This window comes from Martes martes (assembly GCF_963455335.1).
Source record: "Martes martes genome assembly, chromosome: X".
NCBI lineage: Eukaryota > Metazoa > Chordata > Mammalia > Carnivora > Mustelidae > Martes > Martes martes.
Window position 1 is genome coordinate 59,206,463 of NC_137897.1, and position 27,764 is coordinate 59,234,226.

Here is a 27,764-nt window from a genome sequence, read left to right on the forward strand (position 1 = left end):
ACAGACAAGCTAAGTGAAGATGCCGTTTTTTGAAGTATAATCTCTTGGCCAAGACACAAAGTGTAAAATCAGTGGGCCTTCTGTACGTAATCATTTTATCACCCTCCACTCCCAGATTTTTCTGGCTCTACCACGCCCCCAAAGTTTTGCATGCAGAACCCCTAAGGGCTCCCGGAAGACCCTGGAACCAAGCACCCCTGGCTTCGTCCCGGCCGCCTGGTTAAGGTGTGGGAACCCACGCAGCCAAGTGATCAAAGGGTTACAAGCAGGTCGCCGGAGAGTAACAGGGAGAAGAGCCAATAGGGTCTAGGCAGGCTGTACGTCCGGTGTGGGAGGGGCAGGGACGTAACGCGCCCAGGAGAACTTACGGAGGCCGGGAAGGGGGGGGGGTTGGGTGAGAGGGGGCAACCCCGGTTAAGAGTTTGGAAAGGTCCGGGACGAACAGGATAGCGGATGAGCATCGGCCCCTTCTCCTCGCTCTCCTTTAGCCTTAGGGGTCAGTAGCTGCAGGGACAGCCCGGGGCCTGGTGTATGGCTATGGACTTACGGTGTTCGGACTCCACGCCTCGTCACAACCAGAAAGCAAACTCTGTCTCTACCCCGAGCTCTGAGCCGCTGCGACCCGGCGACCTGATGTCAGACCAACCCCGGGGAAACAGCGCCTCCAAGACCATTACGACTCTTCTCGCAGGGTATGCTCATTCCAGCATACCAACCGAGCTGGATCGTCCGGCCTGCGGCGAGGCCAGCCTCAACTCAGAGAGCAGCGGTGGCAGTGGCAACTGTGACGCACCAACCAGCGAATCCCTCCTTGGGGACTGCGAATTCTCCCAGCAGATCGGGTCGCAGCTTAAACTGCTGCCTATGAATGATCAGATCCGGGAGCTACAGACCATCATCCGGGACAAGTGAGCGGAGATCTAAAGGGCTAGGGGACGTGGAGGGTGTTTCAAGGCGGGGGAGGAGGGGCCAGGGACTGGAAGTAAAAGGGCTAAGGGGTAATGTCTTGGGCTCTGGGAAACTAGTTTGTGGGGATAGGGCAGGGCGGGGTGTCACGTGACTCGGGCCTCCAACCCTGTCTTTCCTAGTCCCTGTGTTTAACATCGCCCTGTAAAAGGAGGGATACTTTGAAGTAGCTCCTGGCTCCCTCTCAGTCTCTTCCGAGGGAATACTAATCCTCAGCGGTTCCTGGGTGTAAACTCGCCCACGCTGTGTGTCCTGTGCTGGTCTATAACCCAGAAATGGTTGCTGCCGAAGGTTATGCCCTGCCACAGATCACCTCGGGCGCACAAATAGAAATAAAGCAATTTCAAGGGAATTATGTTGCGGTCAACGAGTTCTCTGACCGTTTACTGTTTGCTACTGCAAATATGTCATTTTGTCTAAGGTCTTTTAGTCTTGGAGTTTGGATTTTATTGGTCACGTGGAAGCTTATCATCCAACTCTTACCAGGATTCATTTTTGTAAAGTTACAGAACCTCAAATGTTTCCTGTGGAGTTAATGGAGCAAAGGGAACCTAAAGGAATCTTTGGCGCCCCTCCTAATCCCACAAACAGCCACATAAAATCTCACGAATAGCCAAATAAGTAATGTTAAAATTCTGTCTTGAGGAGATCTCAAAACTCATGTTGTAGATGGGGTTTTTCAAGGGAAATACGTACCATGATGAACTACAGCTGGTTTGTATATTGGCAGCACCTTAAATGAGTAGCTACTGTAGTATCAAAGCACTCGTTTTTTCCGTGGGTGCCTTAATCTTTTAAAATGGCTGCTGGGTCAAGACCTCATTCTCTAAATCATACTGTAACTTTTTCTTTGTACTATTTTTTTTTCTTCGTTCCTTCGTACTTTTTCTTTTTCTTCATACTATTGTTAATAGGCTCCCTATTTGTTTCCTTGCTTTCAGTTTTTCTGCCTTCCACATACTCCCAGATATTACTGAACAGTCTTAATATACGGCTTTGATTAGATAACTATCCTACTCAGCAGCCTTCCTTGGCTTCTTAGAGCCTATCAATTAAAGTCCAGGATCCTGAGCTTGACAGTAAGGCCTCTGTCTTCATGGTTCCTAGGAACTATTCGGCAACATCCCTGATTCTGCTCTCCTCTGAAATTCTCCTTACTCCTTCTCTCCATGTTCATCTCCTACCTATTCTTCAAGCTTAAACCGAGCATTAAATGTCCACCTCTGTCAAGAAGCTTTCCTTTAATCATTCTTCCTTGCTGATCTTCCCTGGCTTTTCAAATGCAAGATTCACCTTCTGTTTTGTATGTTGTTATTTGTGTATCAGTCTTGTCTCACCTATTAGATATAATGAATCAATATTGAAAAATACTGTGGTCATGTGATCTAATAGGTGGAAATAGTGATCTTAAAAAGTAGGAGGCATAGGTTTGATAGTTGTGGTAGGGGAAGCTGAAATAAAACTCAAATGTAGAACAAAGAAAATGGGATGATTCTTATTACTGTAGATCAGGAGTTATTGACCCTGAGTCTTGGACACCAGTGTACCTGTAGATGGGTTTCAGGGTCTTGGTGAACCATCAGAAATTATTTGGGAAATATTACTCACTATATGTATTTTAATGATTTTTAAATAGCATCTTTATTGAGATATAATTTGCATACCATATAATACATCATTTAAAGTACACAATTGAGTGGTTTTTAAGTGTTCATGGCTGTGCCACCATCACCACAATCAATTTTACAATATCTTCATTACTTCAGCAAGAAAGCCTGTACACATCAGCAGTCACTCCCCATTTCTGCTCAACCCACCCAACCACTAATCTAGACAAGCACAAATATACTTTCTATCTCTGTTAAGTTGCCTATTCTGGACATTTCTTATAGATGGAGTCATAAAACATATGGTCTTCTGTGTGACTAGATTCTTTCATTTAGCATAATGTTTTCAAGTGTCACCCACATTGCATCAGTACACCATTCCTTTTTTAGCTGAGTGATATTCCACTGTATTGATATACCACATTTTGGTATATCTGTCCTCAAATGATGGATTTTTGGGTGGTTTCCACTCTTTGGCCATTATGAATAATGTTACTATGAACATCTGCATATGTGCCTTTTTTAATGGGGTGGGGATTCCTTAGCTTTCATTACCTTTCATGAATGGGTCTTCATGACAGTGTAAAGGTAAACCATTGCTGTAAGATTTGGAGAGGACATGAGGTTCAGCATTCATATATGACAGCATCAATACTTGATTTTACTGCATTGTTCAGAAAAACCTGAGTGTAAATGAAATCTTTTTTTTTTTCTCTTGTGAGCTTGGAAAGAGACAGCAGGATCCAGAGTGATCTTAGGCAGGATGTTTAGCATCTCTGTGCTTCAGCTTTATCATTTGTTAAACGAGGATGGGGTAATATCTCACGGAACTCCTGGGATGCTAAAACAAGATACTGTCTGAACATTTGTTATAAACCATGAAGAGCTGTGCCAGCCTTTGTGTTTCGATTTATGCATGGTTCGAATTGCATATATAAGGGCCAGGAGACAGTAAAAGGAATTTAACTATACATAGAACTCACATTCTTTTTTTTTCTAATTTTAAAAGATTTTATTTATTTATTTATTTATTTATTTGACATTGATCACAAGCAGGAGGAGGGGCAGAGGGAGAGGGAGAAGGAGAAGCAGGCTCCCCACTGAGCAGGGAGCTTGATGTGGGGCTCGATCCCAGGACCCCGGGATCATGACCTGAGCTGAAAGCAAATGCTTAACGGAATGAGCCACCCAGGCGCCCCTCACGTTCTTATTTTAAAAAGCAATATTGAGAGATCCTGGGTAATTTTTATCCTGCTATGATACAATATAGAGAGACTAACTAAAATTCATTTTAACTAATTGATGTTTAGTTATTTAGGCTGGAGACAGTGTTTTAGTTTTGTTTGTTTGGTTTTTTTTTTTGAAGATTTTATTTATTTATTTGACAGACAAGTAGGCAGAGAGGCAGGCAGAGAGAGAGAGAGGAGGAAACAGGCTCCCGCTGAGCAGAGAACCCGATGCAGGGCTCAATCCCAAACCCTGGGATCATGACCTGAGCCGAAGGCAGAGGCTTTGACCCACTGAGCCACCCAGGCGCCCCTAGTTTTGTTTTTGTTAATCAAATTTGTTAGCAGAGGCCTCTGTTCCTTTATCTTAAAAAATTGCCATTCCCCTCACACAAGATCTGTCTCATCCCCTCTAGGGGGCTGTTATAAGGTGCCTGTGGTAAGAGGAGCTATAGTTACATAGGTTAAGCTATTAAAGTTGCCATCAGTTATCATATCCTGTCTTCCTCGGAGCTTATGCTCTTCTCTCTTTTGCTCTGACATCATATATGTGCACTGTGGAGCTGTCTGATAATAGAAGCAATTGGAGTACTTGTTATTCCTTTATTGATCCTGTCCTTTGTATCTAGCTGTTGAAGGGATTGGTTTCTGAATTGACTTTGCCCTGGAGAAATGGAGGTTGAGCCACAGGGCTGCATGTTGTAAAAAGATAAAGCAGGCAAGATTGAGAATATTGTACTGGTCTAAAATGTCTTTTTTTTTAAAATGTGCAGTATTTGTAGTATAATATGTTGGCTATCTTATTGAATTTCAAGTAAATGGTTTTCTCTCAGTACAGTCATCTAAACATTGAGAGAGCAAATTATTTACTGAGTCACACATGGGTAACTGGTGAACTTGGGAAGAGAACTTACCCTTCATTTTCAGTTTTTGTAACAACGAGAACATCCTTCTCTTCCTGCCTCCTTTATATACTAAACCAGCAAAATCTGAGTGTAATGTACTTTTACCTTAATCATAGTTCATGAGCTCATGTCTAAGGCAATGCATTTAAAGATCATCTTCCCTCCCTAATTTTTTTCTTTTGTCTCCTGAAAGGTTAAAGCTATTTCATGAGCTGTTGAGTGTTCCCTTGTACTTGGAAGGGCTTTGCCATGGCCTCAGCAGACAACTGGGATGAAAATTGAGCATTCCCAGAGTATTTTAGTCCATGAAATAACACTAAAGATGAACCAGATCAGCCTTGTGAGTTTATTTTTTTAGTCACCTAGGTGACTAAAAACCTCAGGAGGGATGAACATCCTGTTTAGCCCTAATGTGAATGCAGCCTAATGTGATTTGAGTCGTCTGGCTAGGTAATGTGATGTTCTTTACTAAGACTGTGCATCTGAATTTCCTGGGGAGTCTTTTTTTCCGCAAATAAAATTTTTGGTACCCTTAGGGTAGTCTTGGGTGAAACCTGAGCACCTGTAGCTTTACAAACACCACAGGTGATTGTGCCCACTGCTTTTGGGAGAATGACCGCTCTCCCCCTGCATGGTGATTTGCCTGGCTTTGGATTAGGGATATAGGTTGAGCTAGGGATTCCACACACCAAACCGAACCAGCCTAGAGAGCCTGGCCTGGCAATACCCTGAGAATGGAGGAATCTTGGTTATTTTCTTTCCCCTACTTGTACAAAACCAAATTGTTCACCACAGAAAAAAACTGTGACCTGCAAGTTGGTTACAACATGGACATGGTTTTGGTTTTACATGTCAATTTTTTAAAAAGATTTTATTTGGGGCACCTGGGTGGCTCAGTGGTTAAGTCTCTGCCTTCGGCTCAGGTCATGATCTCAGGGTCCTGGGATGGAGCCCCACATTGGGCTCTCTGCTCAGCGTGGAGTATGCTCCCCCCAACCCCGACCTGCTTGCCTCTCTGCCTGCCTCTCTGCCTGCTTGTGATCTCTGTCTGTCAAATAAATAAGTAAAATCTTTTAAAAATTTTTTAAAAATTTTTAAATTTTAAAATTAAAAAATTTTTTTTTCAAGATTTTATTTATTTATTTGACAGAGAGAGAGAGGGAGAGAGACTACAAGCAGGGGGAGCAGCAGGCTGGAGAGGGAGAAGCAGGCTCCCCTCCAAGCAGGGAGCCTGATACAGGCTGTGCCATCCAGGAGCCCCTACATGTGAATTTTCTTTCTTTCTTTTTTAAAAGGATTTTCTTTATTTATGAGAGAGAGAGAGAGCATGAGAGGGGAGAAGGTCAGAGGGAGAAGCAGACTCCCCATGGAGCTGGGAGCCGGATGCCAGACTCGATTCCAGGACTCTGGGATCATGACCTGAGCCGAGGTGAAGGCAGTCGCTCAACCAACTGAGCCACTCGGCATCCACCTGTGAATTTGCTAACTGGCTTTTAGTCCAGGAGGGAGGAATCACCTCTTTAAACTATGCATACCCTTGTTAAAAGATTTATTGGTCATATCCTAGTAATGTCTCACCAACTAGTCTATACTCCAGGGAGACATAAAGAAAATCTGGCATGGCACAGTACCAGACACATATGGAAATTAATATTCAATCATTATAAGAAAATAACCTTCTGAATGAAGCCTGGGTTCTAAGGGAAAATGATAGCTTCTCTTCTTTTCCTACCTGACTTTGAACACTTAAACTCTGCTTTGAGGTGCAAGTAAATATTGACACTATTTTAATAGCTTTTAAGAAGGTGCTAGGGATTGTGGCTTTGATGACTTCTACCTGGCAGGTAGTAAAAGCCATATTTTTTTTTCAATTTTTCGCATCAGATTAGTTTTGCTCCAAGGACTTCACTGGGGAGTTGTTTTTCTTAGGGTGAAGGGAGGAGACAGAGTATCATTTACAAAACATCTGCATACCGTGACAGACCTTGGAGTTATTCTTTATTTTAGTGATCACATTATAACAAAAAAGCTCTGGAAATAGAGTTTATGTTTTCAGAGCTTTAACTAACCATTAACTCTAAATAAAATATTTCTTTGGTTTAAACCTGCCAGAAAGCTTTTGTGTTCTACTTCCCTTTTACCTGTTGCTTTAAAAAATTCAAAATCAAAAACAAACAAAAACATAATAGAACTGGATTTAAGCCTATTTAGTTCTTTTTTCTTAGGTTATGAGGTAAAATACAGGACACCAAGTTAAATTTGAATTCAGATAAACAATGAACTTTTTTTCATATATCCTAAACATTGAATGGGACATACTTCTGAAATACAAATTTAACTGGGTGTCTTGTATTTTTATTTGCTAAATCTGGCAACCCTATGTTAACTATAACTTCTCCCACCCCAAATGTTGAAAATAAACCTTTAAAATTTTTAATTAATTAAAATTTTAATTAATTAATCAATTAATTAGAAATTTCAAAGGATCATTTTAATCAAAATTTTAATTAATTGATTAATTGAATTAATTAATCTTGATTAATTGATTAATATTAATTAATTGATTAATTAACATATGGTATAAAATCGGTTTCAGGGGTAGAATTTAGTGATTCATTACTTATAAAACACAGTGCTCATCATAACAAGTGTCCTCCTTAATACCCACCACCCATCTAGCCCATCACCCACCCACCTCCTCCATTAACCCTCAGCTTGTTATCTATCCTTAAGAGTCTCTTATGGTTTCTTTCACTCTCTCTTTTTTGCTTTTTTTTTCCCCCTTCACATATGTTCAATTTTTTTGCTTCTTAAATTCCACATGTGAGTGAAATCATATGGTATTTGTCTTTCTCTTACTTATTTCGCCTAGCATAATACGCTCTAGCTTTACCACCTTGTGGCAAATGGCAAAATTTCCTTCTTTTTATGACTGAGTAATATTCCATCGTATGTATGTACCACTTCTTTATCCATTCATTGGTCGTTGGGCATTTGGGCTCTTTCCATAGTTTGACTGTTGTGGATATTGCTGCTGTAAACATCCAGGTGCAGGTACCCCTTCAAATCTGTACTTTGGAACCCTTTGGGGAAATACCTAAGAGTGCAGTTGCTGGGTCCTAGGGTAGCTCTATTTTTAACTTTTTGAGAAAACTCCATACTGTTTTTGTTTTCCAGAGTGGCTGCACCATCTTGCATTCCCACCAACAGTGTAAGAGGGTTGGTTCCCCTTTCTCCACATCCTTGCCAGGATGTGAAGCTGTTGACTTAGCCATTCTGACAGGTGTGGGGTGGTATCTCATCATGGTTTTGATTTGTATTTTCCTGATGATGAGTGATATTGAGCATCTTTTCATGTGTCTGTTGGCCATCTGGATATCTTCTTTGGAAAAATGTCTATTCATGTCTTCTGCCTTTTTTTTAAAGTGGATTGTTTGTGTTTTCAGTGCTGAGTTTTATAAATTCTTTATTGATTTTGGGTACTAACCCTTTATCAGATATGTCATTTGCAAATATGTTGTCTTCCTCCATAGGCTCCTTTATTTTTGTTGATTGTTTCCTATGCTTTGCAGAAGCTTTTTATCTTTATGAAAGTTCCAAGAGTTCATTTTTGCTTTTGTTTCTTTTGCCTCCAGAGACATCTCTAATAGGAAGTTGCTATGACCAAGGTCAAAGAGTTATTGCCTGTGGTCTCCTCAAGGAGGAGACAGGATTCCTGTCTCACATTTAGGTCTTTCGTCAATTTTGAATTCATTTTTGTGTATGGTGTAAGAAAGTGGTCCAGGTTCATTTTTCTGCATGTTGCTCTTCAGTTTTCCCAAAACCATATGTTGAAGAGATTGTCTTTTTTCCAGTGGATATTCTTTCCTGCTTTGTTGAAGATTAGTTGGCCATATAGTTGTGGGTCCATTTCTGGGTTTTCTATTCTGGTCCACTGAACAGAATACTGTGCCAGTACTGTACTGTCTTAATAGCTACAGCTTTGCAGTATAGCTTAAAGTCTGGAATCATGATGGCTCCAGCTTTGCTTTTCTTCTTCAAAATTGCTTTCACAATTCAGGGTCTTTTGTAGTTCCATACAAGTTTTAGGATTGTTTGTTCTAGCTCTGTGAAAAATGCTGGTGGTGTTTTGATAGGGATTGCATAAAATGTGTAGGTTGCTTTGGATAGTATAGACATGTTAATAATGTTTGTTCTTCCAATCCATGGCATTGGATTTTTTTCCCATTTCCTTGTGTCCTCTTCATTTTCTTTCATAAGTGTTCTATAGTTTTCGGAGGGCGGGTCTTTTGTCTCTTTGGTTAGGTTTATTCCTAGGTATCTCGTGGTTTTTGGTGCATTTGGAAATGGGATGGATTCCTTGATTTCTTTTTCTGCTGCTTCATTATTGGTGTATAGAAATGCAACAGATTTCTATACACTAATTTTATATCTTGCAACTTTGCTGAATTCATGTATTAGCTCTAGCGATTTTTTTGGTGGAGCCTTTTGGTTTTCTAGAGTATCATGTTGTCTACAAATAGAGAAAGTTTGACTTCTTTGCCAATTTGGATGTCTTTTATTTCTTTGTGTTGTATGATTGCTGATCCTAAGATTGTTGTATGATTGCTGATTCCAGTAGTATATTAAATAGTAATGGTGAGGGGTGCCTGGGTGGCTCAGTGGGTTAAGCCTCTGCCTTTGGCTCAGGTCATGATCTCAGGGTCCTGGGATCGAGCCCTGCATGAGGCTTTCTGCTCGGTGGGGATCCTGCTTCCCCCTCTATCTCTGCCTGACTCTCTGCCTACTTGTGATCTCTCTCTCTCTATGTCAAATAAAGAAATAAAATCTTTAAAAAAAATAGTAATGGTGAGAGTGGACTTCCCTGTCTTGTTCTTTTTTTTTTTTTTAAAGATGTTTATTTATTGACAGGCAGAGAGGCAGGCAGAGAGAGAGAGGGGGAAGCAGGCTCACCGTGGAGCAGAGAGCCCGATGCAGGGCTCGATCCCAGGACCCTGGGATCATGACCTGAGCCGAAGGCAGAGGCTTTAAGCCACTGAGCCACTGAGGTGCCCTCCCTGTCTTGTTCTTAACCATAGAGGAAAAGCTCTCAGTTTTTCCCCATTGAAGATTATATTAGTTGTGGATCTTTCTTATATGATTTTTATGATGTTGAGGTATGTTCCTCTATCCTTCCTTGTTGAGGGTTTTTTTAAATCAAGAATGGATGCTGTATTTTGTTAAATGCTTTTTCTGCATCGAATGAGAGGATCATATGGTCTTTATCCTTTCTTTTATTACTGTGGTGTATCACATTGATTTATTTGTGAATATTGAACCACCCCTGCAACTGGGAATAAATCCCAGTTGATCATGGTGAATAATTCTTCTAATGTATTTTAAATTTGATTCACTAGTATTTTATTGAAAATTTTTATAACCATGTTCACCAGGGATATTGGCCTAGTAATTCTCCTTTTTAGCAGGGTCTTTGTCTGGTTTTGTAATCAAGGTAACGCTGGCTTCATAGAAATACTTTGGAAGTTTTCTTCCATTTCTGTTTTTTGGAACAGTTTGAGAAGAATAGGTATCAGTTCTTATTGAAATGTCTGGTAGAATTCCCTTAGGAAGCCATCTGGCCCTGGAGTTGTGTTTGTTAGGAGATTTTAGTTTACTGATTCAATTTCTTAACTGGTTTGGGTCTGTTCAGATTTTCTATTTCTTTCTGTTTCAGTTTTGGTCATTTGTATGTTTCTAGGAATTTATCCATTTCTTCCAGATTGCCCATTTTGTTGGCATATAACTTTTCATAATATTCTCTTATAATTCTTTCTTTCTGTGGTGTTGGTTGTGATCTTTCCTCTTTCATTCATGATTTTATTTATTTGGGTTCTTTCTCTTTTCTTTTTCATAAGTATGGCTAGGTTTTTTTCTTTTACAGTTTTTTTCTTCCGAAGAAGCAGCTCTTAGTTTCATTGAACTTTTCTAGTTTTTTGATTTCTATATTATTTCTTTCTGCTCTAATCTCTTCTTATTTCCCTTCTTCCAGCTTTAGGCTTTATTTGCTGTTCCTTTCCTAGCTCCTTTAGGTATACGGTTAGGTTGTGTATTTGAGACTTTTCTTGCTTCTTGAGGTAGGCCTATATTGCTTTTGCAATATATTTATTTATGTATATTATGTATATTTATGTATATTATGTATATTTACTTCCCTCTTAGGACCTACCACCTTCACTACCTCCCAGAGGTTTTGGACTGGTGTTTTTATTTTCATTGGTTCCATGTATCTTTTTTCTTTTTTATCTTTAATTTCCTGGTTAACCCATTCATTCTTTAGTTGGCTGTTTTTTAACCTCCATGTATTTGTAGTCTTTCCAAATTTTTTCTCGTGGTTGACCTCAAGTTTCATAGCGTTGTGGTCTGAAAATACACATGGTATGATCTAAATCTTTTTGTACTTGTTGAGGCCTGATTTGTGATCCAGTATGTAATCTATTCTGGAGAATGTGCCATGTGCACTTGAAAAGAATGTGTATTCTGCTCTTTAGGATAAAGTGTTCTGAATATGTCTGTTAAGTCTATCTGATATAGCATATCATTTAAAGTCATTGTTTCCTTCTTGATTTTCTGTTCAGATGGTCTATCCATTGCTGTACATGTGGTATTAAAATCCCCTACTATTATTGTATTATTATCAATGAGTTTCTGTATATATGTTATTAATTGATTTATATATTTGGGTGCTTCCAAGTTGGGGGCATAAATATTTACAACTGTTACATCTTTTTGATGTAAAAAAATAGACCCCTTAATTGTGATATGGTGCCCTTTATCTCTTGGTATAGTCATTGGTTTAAAATATAGTTTTTCTGATATAAGTATGCCTAGTCTGACTTTCTTTTGTTCTCCATCCACTCACTTGTAATCTGCAGGTGTCTTTAGGTCTAAAATGAATCTCTTGTAACTCTTAATGATAGCAAAAAAACTGAGGATTGGTGGAGGAAGCTGGGTAGGGGATGGGCTTGACAGGGTGTGGGTATTAAGGAGGCACTTGTTACGATGAGCATTGGATGTTGTAATGTAAGTGATGGACCCCTGTTTTTTCCTAATTTAAATAAAAATTTGAAAAAATATGTCTTAATGATGATAGAAAAAAAATAAAGTGAGTATTATAGGCAGCATATAGATGGGTCTTTTTTTTTATCCTTTCCTTCATAGTACCCTATGTCTTTTGATTGTATTATTTAGTCCATTTACATTCAGAATAATTATTGATAGATGCAAATTCAGTACCATTATATTATCTTAAAGTTGGTATTTCTGATGATGTGCTCTGTTCCTTCCTAGTCTTTGTCACCTGTGGTCTTTTTTTCCCCCATCTAAAGAGGCCCCTTGTGTATATCTTGCAGGGCTGGTTTAGTGGTCATGAACTCCTTTAGTTTTGTTTGCCTGGGAAACTCATTATCTCTCTTTCTATTCTGAATGACAGCCTTGCTGGATAAGATATTCTTGGCTGCATATTTTTTCCCAGGCAACATATTAAACATATCATGCCATTTCTTCTCGCCAGCCAGGAGTTTATGGAGATATCTGTTGGGAACCTGTTCTGTCTTCCATTGTAGGTTAAGGACTTTTTTTTTTTACCTTGCTGCTTTCATGATTCTTTTCTTGTCTGTGTATTTTGTGAATTTGGCTATGATATATCTTGATGATCATCAGCTTTTGTTACCTTTAATGGGAGTTCTCTGTGATTTTTGGATTTCAGTGTTTGTTTCTGTCCCCAGATTAAGATAGTTTTCAGCTGTAATTTGTTCAAATAAACCTCCTTTTTCTTTCTCTTCTTCTGGGACTCCTATGATAGAAATATGCTTCATGGAGTTGCTGAGTTTCCTAAGTCTACATTTGTGATCCAATACTTTTCTTTCCCTCTTTTCAGTTTCATTATTTTCCATACTTTCATCTTCTATGTTACTGATTTATTCCTCTGCTTTGTCCGTCCTCATTGTCATGGCAGCCATTCACATTCGCATCTTGGTTATAGCATTAATTTTGGCCTTACTAGGTTGTATTTCTTTTACCTCTGCAGTAAAGGATTCTCTCGTGTCTTCTGTGCTTTTTCTCAGGCCCAGCTTGTATCTTTATAATTGTTGATTTAAATTCTGGTTCAGACATCTTCCTTGTATCTGTATAAATCCCTAGCTGTGACTTCTTCCTGTTCTTTCTTTTGGGGTGAATTCCTCCACCTTGTCATTTATTCTAGGACATATTTTTATGTGTGTGTGGTTACTAGGGAAGCCTGTTCTATTCCTGCTCCTGAGAGTAATGGCTCTATTAAAAAGAGGTAAAAAAAAAAAAAAAGCCAAAGCTAGATCCTTTTTCCTCTAGAGTTGAAGGTTTGCAGCACTCTATGATCACTAGACATGGTGCATGTGAGGGATTTGTGCTGGTCTTCTGGGGGAGGGGCTTGATGCACTGATTCTCAGGGGGATTTGCCCCAGTAGAGATGCACCTGCAGGATGTGGGGAGGGGTAGCAAGAGGGTGCTTGTTGCAAGCAGCTCTAGCCTCCAGTGGGTGGCGCTGTGTTGCTCACTGAAGTAGGGCAATGCTGATGTGGGGGTGGGCAGTGGCATTGTTCTGCTCTCTTATCCCCAGAGCAGAGAGCTCCTGTCCACCACACTTAGGAAGCCCTCACAGAAAAGCAAATATTAACCCCTCTTGTGGCCTCTGTCAGATCCCTGCCTCCAAGCTGTCTGCTTGCCAAACGGTACAGAATTCCTGTGTTTTATCTCAAGCACATGCTGGATTTCAAAACTACAAACTCTCATTTTTAGGGACCTGGTGCATGTGGAGCCATGGTGATCCTCTGAGGGAGGATCTCTGCACACAGCCGATCATGCCCATTAGCATAGTCGCACAGTGGCTGGAGTTTAAGGTAAAGCGCAGCAAAAAGCTGCCACCAAGGTTTGCTGCCCTCAGCAGGTATCTCCATTCCTGTGCCAATAAATGGGATCTCACACTGGCATCCACAAGCTTTTTTGTCCTCTGAGAGGCTGTTCTACCTCCCCCAAATGCCCTACGAGAAGGGGAACTGTTTCTCCCTGTGCAGTCCAGGGGATCCTCAGAGCAAACTGTCCTTTCCTGGGCCTCTGCCCTCCTTCCCCACAGGAGCACCACTCTGCCCACCCAGCTCCACCCAGCAGTGGCCCGGACTTCTAAAACTTCAGACTTTGGGCTCCAGTGCCTGTAAACACTTGCAATAATCAGCCACGGTAGTTTTCCCAGTGAATGGTGTTGGGTAAGTCTGTCTCTCTGGTGCAGTTCCCTGTGTGCTGCCTTCTGTTTCTCTATCTCTCTTTCCTCTCTCTGAGATTAAGGCTCCCTCCCCTCCACAGCACCCACAATTCTTTTCTTCACATAGCACGTCCTACCTCCATGATGTGGCTTCTTTTCTCTCTAGTTCTCCAGTTTGTTCTCTCACCATTCAGATTGATCCGTTGGGTGTTCGAAAAGTTTTTATATTTATCTGGCTGTGATTTAGAGACAAGGCAAGCCTGGAGTCCCCCTACTACTGTGCCATCTTAACTCCCTCCTTGGGCCTTGTTTCTTAAATGACACCTAAATCAGTGCTACTGGGATTTGATTTCAAATCAATTGTTTTACGTTATGGATCAGAGGTCTTGATGTAATAATTTTTTAAAAGGGTGTGTTCTTGTATGTGTTAACTTTTTTTTACAAGCCATGCAATAATGGTAGCTTCTCCCTCTTCAGAAGGAGCATTTTAATGATGCTCCTTTATTTGCCTACCAGACTCTATTTCATTGTTTGCATTATATGTCCGTGCCAGTCTGATTTGCAGGAAGAGAAGTTAAAATACATCTCAAAACTGTCCCTTTAGAAAATATACCCTTATTAGAGCAAAATAAATAATGGCTTCACTCAGGGACTTGGAATTGGAGAGCTTCAGGCTGGGAAGTACCTTGAAGTACTTGACCTCTGTAAGCCTCACTCTTTTCATCACTAAACTGGTAGTAATGGTGTTGGGTCCGTGATCAAAGGAGCGAGACTGATAAAAAGCGAAGGTCAAGCAAAGCTTTATTTCGCGCCAGCACTGAGAATCAAACTAACCAGTCGGGGCCGCCTCTTACAGAGAGAGCGACCCCTCCCAGCCTCACAGACTAACTTTTATAGAGCAAAGGCCATGTGGTTGAGCCTGGCCACACACAGGTGCCCAGTTGAATTACAATTCATCCTATAATAGCTATTTGAACTAGCCTATCACTCTGGTCAGAATTGGCGCCCAAAAGGTGCCCAAAAGGCGGGGCCCACATTCTTTGGTGGTTAGGGAGGTGCTTTACTGATTGGATTTCTCCACCTGGCTTGACTCATCCTTGCATTCTGGGCTCTGTTATCTCCCCCTGACCTGACACGTCCTGCTATATGGGCTGTGTTATCAGGGGCTGGTCGGCCATATTTTACTGGTTTCCCAGACTTGTTTCTAAGTAAATTCCTCTGGGGGGGGGGCAGGGTCAATCTAAGTTTATTGCATAAACAACAAAATGGCTATTTAACCAAGATGGAGTCACTCTGGCTAAGTAGGCCCTTACAATGGAATCTACCTCTTAAGGTTGTGTGAGGAATAGATCAGATAATGCACCAAAAGTGCTTAATACTTGGCACCAAAGAAGTTTTTAAAAGATAGTGACCTGTGGGAAAGAAGGGAGTAATATATTTATAATATTAGGCACCTGATGTAATTTTCAGACCTTTTTAGAAAAGCTTTATAAGTAAATCTTTGTACACCTAGTACACGTGTGCACTTGTGTAGTTGTTAAAAATGGTTTTTGTCAATAAAAGGCAGGGGAGCTATCAAGTTTATTTGAAATAAAGAGAAGTAGGAGAGAGTGATCACATGGCAATTTCTGCTGTGGAAATTGAAGTTGTGATTGTCCCAGGGGAGGACATCTTCCAGCACACTAGAGAATTCTTCTAGTAGGTTTTTTTTTTTTTAAGATTTTATTTATTTATTTGAGAGAAAGAGAGAAAGAGAGCTTGCATGTGTGCACAGGAGCAGGTGAGCAGAGGGAGAGGGAGAAGCACGTTCCCCGCCGAGCAGGGAGCCTGATGGGGGCCTCAATCGCAGGACTCCAGGTTCAGGACCTGAGCCGAAGGCAGATGCTTAACCAACTGAGCCACCCAGGTGTCCTGCCTCTGTTGAAATTTTAAGGTGCTTTATAGACAACATTAAGTACGGAGTGCATTATAGACAGCATTAAGTAGGATGTCATTCCATTTAAGTTTCTGTATTCTAGTGAAAAATACCTTGCTTCAGTGATAGTTTGTATATGTTATCTTTTAGGCCTTTAGTGTGATAGGTCTTAATAGCATTGTTACTATATGTGTTAAGTAATATTTTCCCTTAAAGCTCTAATCTGGACTAAAATTTATACTACTTTCTTTCTAGGACAGCCAGCAGAGGGGACTTCATGTTTTCTGCGGATCGTCTGGTAGGTGGAGACTTTCCATTTTTGTTTCATTGTTCCTAGTGATATAATCACAGTAGGCCAAGTGACTTTTTTGTTCTAGAGAATTCTGAGGGGTTAGAGAGATCGTGCCAAGTAGTCATCATCCTGGCAGGCTTCTGAAGTATTGTTTCTACCCTTTCATTAAAGCTGTGCCTCAGTCCCTTTCACCTCAAAGCGTTGCCCATGAACTCATTCTGAGTTCATTCTGAGGTACTTCTACCTCTCAAGTAGATCTTGGCAACCCTTAAATATGTCATCTTTGGGCAGTGAAATGAAGTACATTAAAAGAAAACCAAAGATGTAAGGAGACCTCGTAGTTACCCTTGTGATAATTCATTTAATACAGAAACACTAATACCCCCTCTTGTAGCTTACCTCGGGGGGATATTTATTTTGCCTTTTCTGTGCTATCCTCACCTGCGAAATGCTAAGTTGGACTGTGTATGCTTCCCTCAGGGACTTCCTGTTAAGGATTGGCCAAGCCCAATTCAGTTAATTAATTTATTTATTTTAAATTTGTGAAGGAAAACTTTTTTGAATTAAAAAATTTTTTTTAATTTAAATTCAATTAGCCAACGTATAGTACATCATTAGTTTCAGATGTAGAGTTCAGTAATTCAACAGTTGCATATAACACCCAGTGCTCATCACATCATGTGCCTTCCTTAATGCCCATCACCCAGTTACCCCATCCCCCCCACCTCTCCTCCGGCAACCCTCAGTTTGTTTCCTCTGGTTAAGAGTCTCTAATGGTTTGTCTCCCTCTCTGATGACTTCCCATTCAGTTTTGCCTCCATTTCCCTATGATCCTCTGTGCTGTTTCTTAATATTCCACACAAAAGAGTGAAAACATATGATAATTGTCTTTCTCTGCTTGACTGATTTCACTCAGCATAATACCCTCCAGTTCCATGCATGTCGATGTCAATGGTCAGTGTTCATCCTTTCTGATAAGCCCAGTTCAGTTTAGCTGGTGAGGTCTGAGAGGGTCTCAGGCCGATTTGGGTTGTTTTCAGGTAAAGCACTGCATTTCCTTTTTGTGTTTACATCTAAGTGTGCTCAGGGCTTGGAATAAGGTTGATACATTTTCTGCTGTGGCTATTCGTTATTCATCATTGATGAAATATATACTGAACTCCAGTCAGGCCCTTGGCTGGGCTGTGTTACAGAGGGAGGAGATACAGCAGTCCAGGATACAGATATTGTCCCTGATTTCATGGAGTTTACATTTGAAATGCTGTTGTCAGTTTGGGAAAGAAAAAAGTGGCTTCTTAACCTCACAGGTGTAATCAGAGAATAGAAGATAGATTATTAAAGGGAATGTTGGGGGGGAGGCATGAAACTTTTCATTTTGATTTTCCCTCAGGAAATATTAATTCCAAAGGAGTATAGGCAGCTCCTTTTGGGCTTATGGCCGTAAGTATTCCTAGTTCAGAGGCCACTTCTATTTACAATCATTTGAGCTTCCAGAGGCAGTAATAACACTTGGACTGCGTCAAGGTCAGTGTAGTTGGCACTCCTGGAGTTATAGTTAGGTCATTCTGTCTTTATGCTTTTATCAAACCAAAGGAAGGGGTTCAAGGAGGAAGGAACTTCTGTCATTGGCTGCTGTGGAGAAAACAAATGTTGGTGTTCATTAGTCAAAAATGGTTCCTCTTTCTTTTGCTTTCTTTGCCTTTTGTCTGTGGAAGGTAGGAGTTAAGTTCATGGTTATTGTAAAATGCTTGCTTGAAAGGGCAGGCATTATATCTTAATCAAATCATATAATGAGGACCCATGACCACTGACACGAGGCAATGGTAATTTGGACCTCTCTGTTCTTTGCAGTTGGCTTTGAAGGTTCTGATACCAGGAGAGTGTGTGGAGGGTCTTTTGTGGTTGTGGTGGGGACTGGAGCTATTTAGGTTTCTGGTATTGAGCATTTCTTGCATACTGTCTGTTCTAGCACAAGGGTCCCATTATAGTTGACATTAATTCTATCCTGGATTTGTCAGGATTGGCTTCCCTGGCACTCAGATCTTGAGTTCGTTATATTTAGTCATCCTTCTGCTGGTTTTATGTTCTCCCATAAGGCTTGGACATACTGATTTCTGTCCCAGAGTTGCAGGAGACTGGCAGGAGGCAAGACTCTTTAGGAGAGTGTTCCTGGGAGGGGCGCCTGGGTGGCTGAGGTGTCCATTAAGTGCCTGACTCTTGATTTTGGCTCAGGTCGTGATCTCAGGCCCATGAGATCAAGTCCTACCTTGAGCTCCATGCTCAGCGGGGAGTCTCCTTGAGACTGTCCTTCTCCCTCTGTCCGCTCCCTCCCCCAAACTCACTCTCTCTCTCTCTAAGAAATATACAAATCTTAAAAAAAAAAAGTGTTACTAAGAGATCTCAGCTATCCAAAGAAAAGGATCCTTTTCTTCCCTTCAGCTCGCACCTGAGAAACATTCACCTCCACAGAAGGTGGTGGCTAGAGATGAGTGTGCATACATACACAGTATTCATCAGTTTCCTGGGCTCTCTGGTGTTTCAGGCTGACAAAGTGCTGGCCCATTTAGCATTGATCATTTTAATGGCAGCAAGGTGTTGTGTTGTAGTGATAGAACATGGTGTTTCTCCCTGCTGTTCCTAATTCTTAATCAATAATGTAATATTGATTAGAGAAAATGTGCATTGCAGACACTATCTTAATTGTGGTGGGCTCTGGGTGCTCATAGGAGTATCATATTTGGGTTTTGGAGGCTATTCCTAGTAGCTCTGATGGATTCTTTCCTCTGTACCACACAAGAAGATCATTAGGAGCCTTTTTTTTTTAAGCCAAGAAGCCCCAGGGCGTACTACTGGCTCCTACTTCAAGCTCAGGAAATTGATCCAGCCCCATCCATTCATTTATTTCCTCCTGAGAAGTTTCAGGTTTTATTTGCATTATGGTAAGCCTTTGTTAAAAAGAATCCAACTTAATTTCAAAGTACTAAACAAGGCAGAGAAGTTCCCAGTGGGCACTATTTTCAGAGTTATCAGAAGGAACATAAGGAATAGCATGGAGGACATTAGGGGAAGGAAGGAAAAAAATGAAGGTGCGGGAGAGTCAGAGGGGGAGATGAACCACAAGAGAGTATGGACTCCAGGAAACAAACTGAGGGTTTTAGAGGGCAGAGGGGTGGGGGGATGGGTGAGCCTGGTGATGGGTATTAAGGAGGGCACGGATTGCGAGGAGCACTGGGTGTTATATGCAAACAATGAATCATGGAACACTACATCAAAAACTAATGGTGTACTGAATGGTGACTAACAGAACATAATTAAATTTTTAAAAAATTCAAAAAGGAAGTCTATTGTTTCCAAGGATGACTCTTGTCACTTGTAGTTCCGCATCTCTTGTAATATCGGCTGGCCTAAGTGAATTAGTATCAGAAGGCATACTTGAGCCTTTTGGTGGCAATCATGCGCCTACCCGAGGTTCCATACTTACCAGCAAGCAGCCTAGCATTTGGATCTGTTTCTGCATCTAACCTGTGTTAGGGAGCCCCCTACCTACCTCCATAAGCTAAACCCTTGCCTATTGTGTTACTGACTTTGTACCTAGTGTTCAGCTCCTGAAGCTAACAGCTAACACTAGACCTAGCAGGTTCTCAACTTCTTCTTCTTTTGACTCTTTAGATCAGACTGGTTGTGGAAGAGGGATTGAATCAGCTGCCATATAAAGAATGCATGGTGACCACTCCAACAGGTAACAAGGGTTGTTACCTCAGATTCTTGTCCTGAAAGTTCTGGAAATTAGGGGGAAATGGGAAAAAAAGCAATCTGAGTAAATCAGTATCCAAAATGAGGAGTCTAGGTGGAGCTGTTCTTTTAAACAACTTAATAAGCTCAGAGATGTTTAGTAAAGAAATTTATATGGGCGACTTTTTGTTAATGGCTTGCTTGTCAATTCAAGTTAAAGGTTAATAAATATTCTTTAGCATGCAGGTGCTGCCTTTGATGACAGCCCATTGGGACCAGAGTTAAGAATGGCTAGCAGCTTATCTTCACCTCTGTGGGGAAGCTGCTGGTGTTAATAAATGGGTAGGTTGGTTTGGCATTGAGACTCCAAGTAAAAGAATGAGAAGTAAAAAAGACAAAGGAAACTAAAAATGATGACATCTGGAGAGAGTACTTTGTTTTACTTTAATAGAACACAGCTGAAGATCCCTATTTCAGGGATTTAAAATTCTGATTTTGTTCTCTAGTAAATAATGGAAGCTGTTCTATTCAAAGGTTGACTTTATGAAAATTAGGGGCTGAGCTTATTGCATCATAATTGATCCAATTCAGGATGGCACCAAGGGTTGAGCAAGTCTTGGTAACAACCTCAGCCTTTGTCTCCTGCTTTTTAAGGCAGAATAGGAGCTCATAAAAGGGGTGGAATGAGGAGGCTCTCTCCTGTGCATCACAGTGTGCTCCCAGTTTGAATTGGGATGATGTTTATAGTGTTCAGAGTGCAGTGATTCCTCTCTGAATTCAATTTGAGGAATGTGTGTGTGAATATCATGCCATCGTAAGTCCTGTTCCTACTCAACGAAGCCTGTGTCTCCCAATTATCTCCACAGGTTTCTTATGAAGAATTAAGAAATAACTGAAAAACCATGCCTTCTCATTACTTTCAGAGGGAACCTAAGAGGTTATACAGAATGTCTAGACAAGGGTTGCTTTGTACCCATTGGCTTTAAACTATAGGCACTTTAAAAATAAGTGGATTGTTCCAGTAATGAGAGATAAATTCTTTGATTTTATTCCCCAACAGGGTACAAGTATGAAGGAGTGAAATTTGAGAAGGGAAATTGTGGGGTCAGCATAATGAGAAGCGGTAGGTTTGCATATATGCGATTCTTATTTCTTTGCATGCATAGAAACAGTCGTTTTCCAGGAGAGAGGTGGGCTTGTCTGTCATAATTGCAGCCTGACTTGACTTAAATCTCACCGCCTATGTTGTCTATCCTTACGGTCCCTTGGATCATGGCCTGCATGTTGCTGAGTTTGACTAATTTTAACTGCAGAGCATCTACTCTACGTGGCCTGTCCCCACGGGCAAGCCTGCTTTCAGAGAAATTCAGGGTAGGATAGGAGGATGAGATGGTACTGTCTTGGGGAGAACAGGGCAGCTTGAAGACTGATGGAATATGGCACAAATTTGGGCCTGTGGAACTTTGAATACCTGACTGGAGAAATGTTTTGTTTTGTTTTGTTTTTAATTTCTTTTGTAGGGAACAGTCCTACCCGATCAGGAGATGGCCTGAATGACTTATTCAGTGTTTTTAGTTTTATATTTGATGTGTATGGGGCCACATAGCAAAAACACTTATCTGTTATTAACTCTAGGTATTTCCAGTTGCTGGTCTTATAAATGTTGTATTTGTGTTTGAGTCCAACTGATTACTCTTTTAAACCAACCTTTGTGCAACAAAATCACATGCCTATAATTAGTATGTCTACCTGTTCCGTGGGGAGTACTTCCATTTGGTAACTAACTAAATTTTTGCTTAAGATCCAAGGTTCAGTGGAAGCCTCACTTGCTTGCACTGGAGACAGATGGATTTTTTTTTTCCACATGTAAGCATTGCCTTTTCTCTGGCTGTGAATTTCTGTTTGTGAACAATTGAATATGTCAAGTAAAATAGCAGCTGTAAGTTCCCTTTTTTAAAGAATGTTGCTTTTAAGCAATGAAAGGATTTTCAGGACAATGTTATTTAACCTTTTAAAACTGGTGAAGACAATGGTGATGGGCTTTTAAGGCATTTTTTTCTTCTTTTTTAGTCTAGTTCCTGCCCTAAAGGCAGCAGCATCCTCAAACCCCTAGAATATGGCAGATGACCTTGGGGTAGTGCAGAGACAAGGGTTCTATTTTAACATTATTTGCTATTGATTGATTTTCATATAGATTAGAAACTGTTTTTTATGTTTACACCAGTGATAGAAACTTTCCTCTTAAAATAGGTGTAAATGAAAATAGTTAAAGAAAAATATTAAGTAACAGTACAGATAAAATTCTGATGTAACCTAAAATCTGGAAGGTGGTACGAGAATGATTCACTTTTGGCAGCACTTCCTTAAAGGAATTTAGACTAAAAAATAGCTGTTCAGAAACCAAGAGGTTAGCAGTAGTGTTGGTTATGGTTTTTGGGGGGAAGGGAGGGAATAGTATGCTTTTTTCACTGTTTGCTGGCAAACTTCTGCCATTGAAGTCATTGCTGGGGTGCAGTGATATCTCCTAATGTCACCTTGATCTGTAACCCGATTCCTCCATAAATCTTCTGTATTGTTTTTTCAGATGAAAATAACAGGTTGAAGTGGTTTAAAGCCTTCCTTAAAATAATAGGAATAAAATGGTCCTGATAATTGGAAAAGCTCAGGGAGCAGCCTAACAAAACACTGTATTTTTTGTATTCATGGAAGTGTGACATCCCTAAAACTTGAAAGTGAGCAATAAAACTAGCTTATCCTACTTTCATTGAACAGGACTTAATCTGGTTTAATTGACCTGCACTAAGTATAAAATAAGAGCATATCAGAAATAAAAGCTCTTAGCTTAAGAAGAATTGCTCCCATCTTGACAATGTCCTTCTTGTATTAACAATAGTCACACACTCTGCTTTGGTCTGTTTTGGACTTTAATTCTATCCACCCCCCTTTTTTTTAAATGTTACTTCTTCAAGGTGAGGCAATGGAACAAGGTTTACGAGACTGTTGTCGATCCATACGAATTGGAAAGATCCTGATTCAGAGTGATGAAGAGACACAAAGAGCCAAAGTGTATTATGCCAAGTTCCCCCCAGACATTTACCGGAGAAAAGTCCTTCTGATGTATCCAATTCTCAGTGAGTGGCTGGAGTTTAATTTGTATACTTTGCTTAGGGTTTAAATCAGTTCAACTTAGTGACTGCCATTTAGGTACCCTTATATAAAGGCAAAACCATTTCTAAATGTGTTTTTCTCAGTTGGATTTGGAGTTGCCCTGGGCAGTTCTCCGGGGAATTTTTATTGTGTAATGAAAGCATATACATTGTCTAAACAAACTTTAGTAGCTCCAAAGAGCTTTTTTTTTTTAAGATTTTATTTATTTATTTGTCAGAAAGAGGGAGAGCGAGAGAGCGAGCACAGGCAGGCAGGGGCAGAAGCAGGCTCCCCGCTGAGCAAGGAGCCCAAAGTGGGACTCGATCCCAGGACGCTGGGATCATGACCTGAGCCGAAGGCAGCTGCCCAACCAACTGAGCCACCCAGTTGTCCCTCCAAAGAGCTTTTGTTTTAAAATGAGTGAAAACAGTGAAGCAAAGGATCTAATGAGGCAAAGTATACAGACACAAAAAATATATTGAGATATGTCCCTTCTGTAGCCCAATTAATGTAGCAATGAATTTCGCAAGGATTTATCCTTTCTGAAAGTAATACTTTTTTCTCCTATCCTGATTTATAAGCTTATTCAGATCACACACGGTATTGTCTCCAGGGTTGGTGGTGGAGGTTGAGTGTCAAATTTGATATCTCAAATACTGAATGAATTTAGGGTTTGTTGTGCATTTGAAAACTGAAAAGTATGTGTGTCATGTCCATTATTGAAAATAACATCATGGATGGGGTGCCTGGGTAGCTCAGTCTCTTAAGCGTCCAACTCTTGGTTTCGGTGCAGGTCATGATCTCAGGGTCTTGAGATCGAGCTCAGCATCAGGCTCCTCTCTCTCTCTCTCTCTCTTTCTCTCTCTCTCGGAAATAAATAAAGAGATAAATAAAAAAATGGATAAATAAAATCTTAAAAAAAAAAGAAAAGAGGATGTCATTAATAAAGAACAGGCACCTTCAAATGAAGCTTTGCCGAGTGCCTTATGTTGGATTACCAAACTGCCTCTACTTCAAAGAAACTTCAAAGACGTTTTGAGATAAATGTTCAAGTTGCTAATGCATTTGGTTGTCATTTGATTTCAGGCACTGGAAATACTGTAATTGAAGCTGTAAAGGTTCTTATAGAACATGGAGTTCAACCCAGTGTTATCATCCTACTCAGTCTGTTCTCTACTCCTCATGGTGAGTTCAGCATGTCTGGGGCTCCAGATACTCATGGGTTGGGTAGGTATGTATCTGTCCAGACTCTCACTGTGAAGAGAAGTTCATTTCTACTTTCACGTTAAATCTAAATTGAATTTTGGTAGTTTATAATTTGTGTTTATCATCTCTAAGCTTAGTGATAAAGTATTTTTATACCAGTCTAATGTTCAAATTCAAATGGGAAAGTATGAATTAACCCCTTTGAAGGGGATTGTAATTGTTTTCCTGGTATCCCTGTTTGGGTAGAGCCTGCACGTAGCTGAAGTGTCCCTTTTTCTCCTGACTTCTCGCCTGAGCCTGAGAACTGCTCCCACACAGCAAGAAACTTGAGGTTCCTGTTAGCCCTCTGGTCTTGCTGCATAAACTTTGCAGCGTGAAGCAAAGAGCAGAAGTTTTCTAAGTTCTGCTTCTGCTCAGAGGGCATAAAGGGTAGAACTGTGTGTTCTCCATTTCCTTTGGAAGCTAAGGCCCTAGTTTTTTGCCATATAATCTAGGACAATTGTGAAAGTATCCTAAGAAAATAATCGTATGTGCATGTAGAAATTTAGCCCTTAGGATATTCACTGCAGAGTTATTTTTAGTGTAAGAAAAAACTTGAAAGTATGTAAACGACTTATAATAAAGAAATGATTAAATAAATATATATTCGAAGGATGTAATATTATATAACTTTTAAATCATGTTTTTGAAAAACGTTTAATAACATCGAAAAAGCTATATGTAAACTTAAGAAAGTACGTCAAAAAATAACAGCATTAGAATAAATTAAATGCTACCACCAAGTTTAGAGATGACTTATGCAAGTTATGACTCTTATGACTACCAAAATCAGACTTGGATTTAACACAGAACCTGATAAGTCTTTCCTTAGCCTGAGAGGCTAGACAGATGCACAGTACTATTTCAATTTTCATTTTAAAATACATACTATATTAATGGTGGTTATCATAGGATTTGGGGACTCTAAGCAATTCATTTTATTTTTTTAAGCTTTTTTTATATTTTCCAGATGTTTGACAGTGAATTTGTATTTGTTTCCTAATTGAAAAGAAAGAGAAATATGTGGCTTCTAGTTAGGGTGTTTCCTCATTTCCAAAGGTTTCGAGTCTCAGCCAACCTTGAAGGGGCTACAGTGTATGCAGTTGGGAGGGCTGCTTTCTGCAGGCCATTGCTTATTTTGTCATTTCATAATAAAAATTCACCTGTAGTTCAAGTGTTGATGGTGACAAAGGGCAATTTCCTTGGTCATCTATTTATACACAGCAGAGGTGGCACTGTAAACATTGAGATAACCAAATAATTATTGGGCTTCCTGCCCAATAGTAAGTATTAATTCTAAGAGCATACATTAGAATGGTATACTATTCTTTGACATGGTAGATGAAAAAAATCTTATTTTGTGGCTACATTGCTACAGTTTTTTAGTTTGGCGAGCGTCCTAGCTCATCGGTTTCCCTGCAACCCCCAAAGCTAGAGTCCTAACTTCTGAAAGCTAGCTCACTCTGACATACCAAAGATGTTTTTACCCTTGTTTCACAGTGTTCTGGTTGAGAAGCCATCATCTCAATATATGATCCTATTTCTGGAAAGGATTGTATTTGCTCTATCCCAGCTGCCTTTAAAATGACACAAAACAAAGACTTTTCAGGGAGAAAGTTGCTATAACTGAATGTATTTTTAAAATCCTGGATATGAAACAATTTGATTCGAAGAGTTTATTAGTGAACTAGTGGAGGTGTGTGATGATTGTCAAACTTTTTAGGTATCAGACACATAAACTAAGAGATTAATCAAGTCTGACTAGGTATTTAAAGGTCATTGCTTTCTGTCTTCTGTCCATATTATACCTAATGACTAAAATTCCTGAATTCCAGCTAATGTTAGCAAAAAGTCATTCCATTACAGCCACTCTCCTTTTATTTTTTGAAGGTGCCAAATCAATCATTCAGGAGTTTCCAGAGATCACAATTTTAACTACTGAAGTTCATCCTGTTGCACCAACCCATTTTGGACAGAAATACTTTGGGACAGACTGAGTTGCCAAAGGAAAATTAATTACCTTGTGTAATATTACAGTTAATGTTTTGAATTTCTACTTGTTTACTAATTCACTTGAGGAATGGCAAAGAAAATTGTGTTTTGTAATTTTTGGAAGAGAGTATAGTAAAAAGGAAATATTTGAGGTTTATTTAATTTATTTGATTATTTCTTAACTGTTGGCACTAAATTCAACAGGGAAGCACACACAACTCTTAGAAAATATTTTAATAATACTCTTATGCAAGTTGATGATCCCTCAGTGCATTGAAACTGTTACCTAATATTTTTTTAAGTAGGCTCCACACCCAGCATGGAGCCTAGTGTGGGGCTTGACCTCACGACCCAGAAATCAAGACCTGTGCTGCGATCAAGAGTCGGATGCTTAACTGACTGAGGCACCCAGGTACCCCAAACCTGTTTCCTGATTTTTGAACCTTACAGTTTGGGTGTTGTTTGCCGCCACAGATAAAACCCAAATGCGGGGCACCTGGGTGGCTCAGTGGGTTAAAGCCTCTGCCTTCGGCTCAGGTCATGATCTCAGGGTCCTGGGATCGAGTCCCGCATCGGGCTCTCTGCTCGGCGGGGAGCCTGCTTCCTCCTCTCTCTCTCTCTCTGCCTGCCTCTCTGCCTGCTTGTGATCTCTCTCTGTCAAATAAATAAATAAAATCTTTAAAAAAAAAACAAAAACAAAAAAAACCCAAAAAAAACCCAAATGCGAATCTGGTCTTTGGCCCGCTATAGTTTGCATTTTGTTTAGTTTGCTTTCATTTTTAGGGAGAGTTCGTGTATATGACTGTCATCACCTTCTTCTACTCTTTACTTCCCAGTACCATATGTGCTGGTAACTTGGAGAGGGCAAAGAAAGAATGCCTCCTGAAATTTTACATTTCTGTTAACATCCTCACTCAATTAGCAGACCCAAGGTGTATGGTTAGCTCTTTAGTCAAGCCATTATGTTCTTCACAGCTCACTTCCCATCATGTACATTGTTGGTAGGCGCCTTGCCAAGTATAATTCCGTGAAGAAGATGGTGAGCATTTCCAACCACAGAACTGTAACATTAATTTACACAGATGGATTGAACCAGGTCTGTCTGGATGCTGACAGGGGTGAGTACTGTTAATGCCATCAATGCCCTAGAAAGGAATTTGTGGTGGTCTTTCTGAGGTATAGGGGAAAGAACAGTTTCTTGCTAAGTTTCATGGTGAATCAGTATATTAAATTGCTGCATTTTTAATTTGCATATTTCATTCGGTTTGGAAATGAGTTCTTTCACATACTTGTCACCTGTAGATGTATGAAAGTTAAAAATACCATGATATTTTTTAAATCCTTAAGATTTGTATGTGTTCATATTTAGACCTCTGAAGATAAACCGCTGTAGAAATCAATGTGTTCTAAAACTTGCTTGTAAAACCTGATTTCATTTTGCATTGATATTAAACATTTTAACAGTG

General features: G+C 40.1%; 1 protein-coding gene across 2 annotated transcripts; it reads left to right on the forward strand.

The window, feature by feature from the left end:
* UPRT (uracil phosphoribosyltransferase homolog) lies at positions 1-27,764 on the forward strand. Of its 2 annotated transcripts, XM_080795791.1 has the most exons (7): positions 1-908; positions 16,146-16,188; positions 19,852-19,921; positions 20,975-21,037; positions 22,884-23,045; positions 24,148-24,246; positions 26,197-27,764. In XM_080795791.1, exons 1-7 carry the CDS (start codon positions 532-534, stop codon positions 26,301-26,303), a joined length of 921 nt encoding a protein of 306 aa, XP_080651917.1. In that variant the 5' UTR covers positions 1-531; the 3' UTR covers positions 26,304-27,764. The 2 variants fall into 2 exon arrangements, with proteins under 2 accessions (XP_080651917.1, XP_080651918.1); XM_080795792.1 differs by lacking the exon at positions 22,884-23,045.

What these genes read in the sequence shown, in the direction of transcription:
- UPRT (XM_080795791.1), top strand. Translation starts at nt 532, where the DNA reads ATGGCTATGGACTTACGGTGTTCGGACTCCACGCCTCGTCACAACCAG. An exon ending in CAGACCATCATCCGGGACAA is followed by an intron (nt 909 to 16,145) that starts GTGAGCGGAGAT and finishes CTTTCTTTCTAG; the next exon opens with GACAGCCAGCAGAGGGGACT. An exon ending in GGTCAGCATAATGAGAAGCG is followed by an intron (nt 21,038 to 22,883) that starts GTAGGTTTGCAT and finishes TACTTCTTCAAG; the next exon opens with GTGAGGCAATGGAACAAGGT.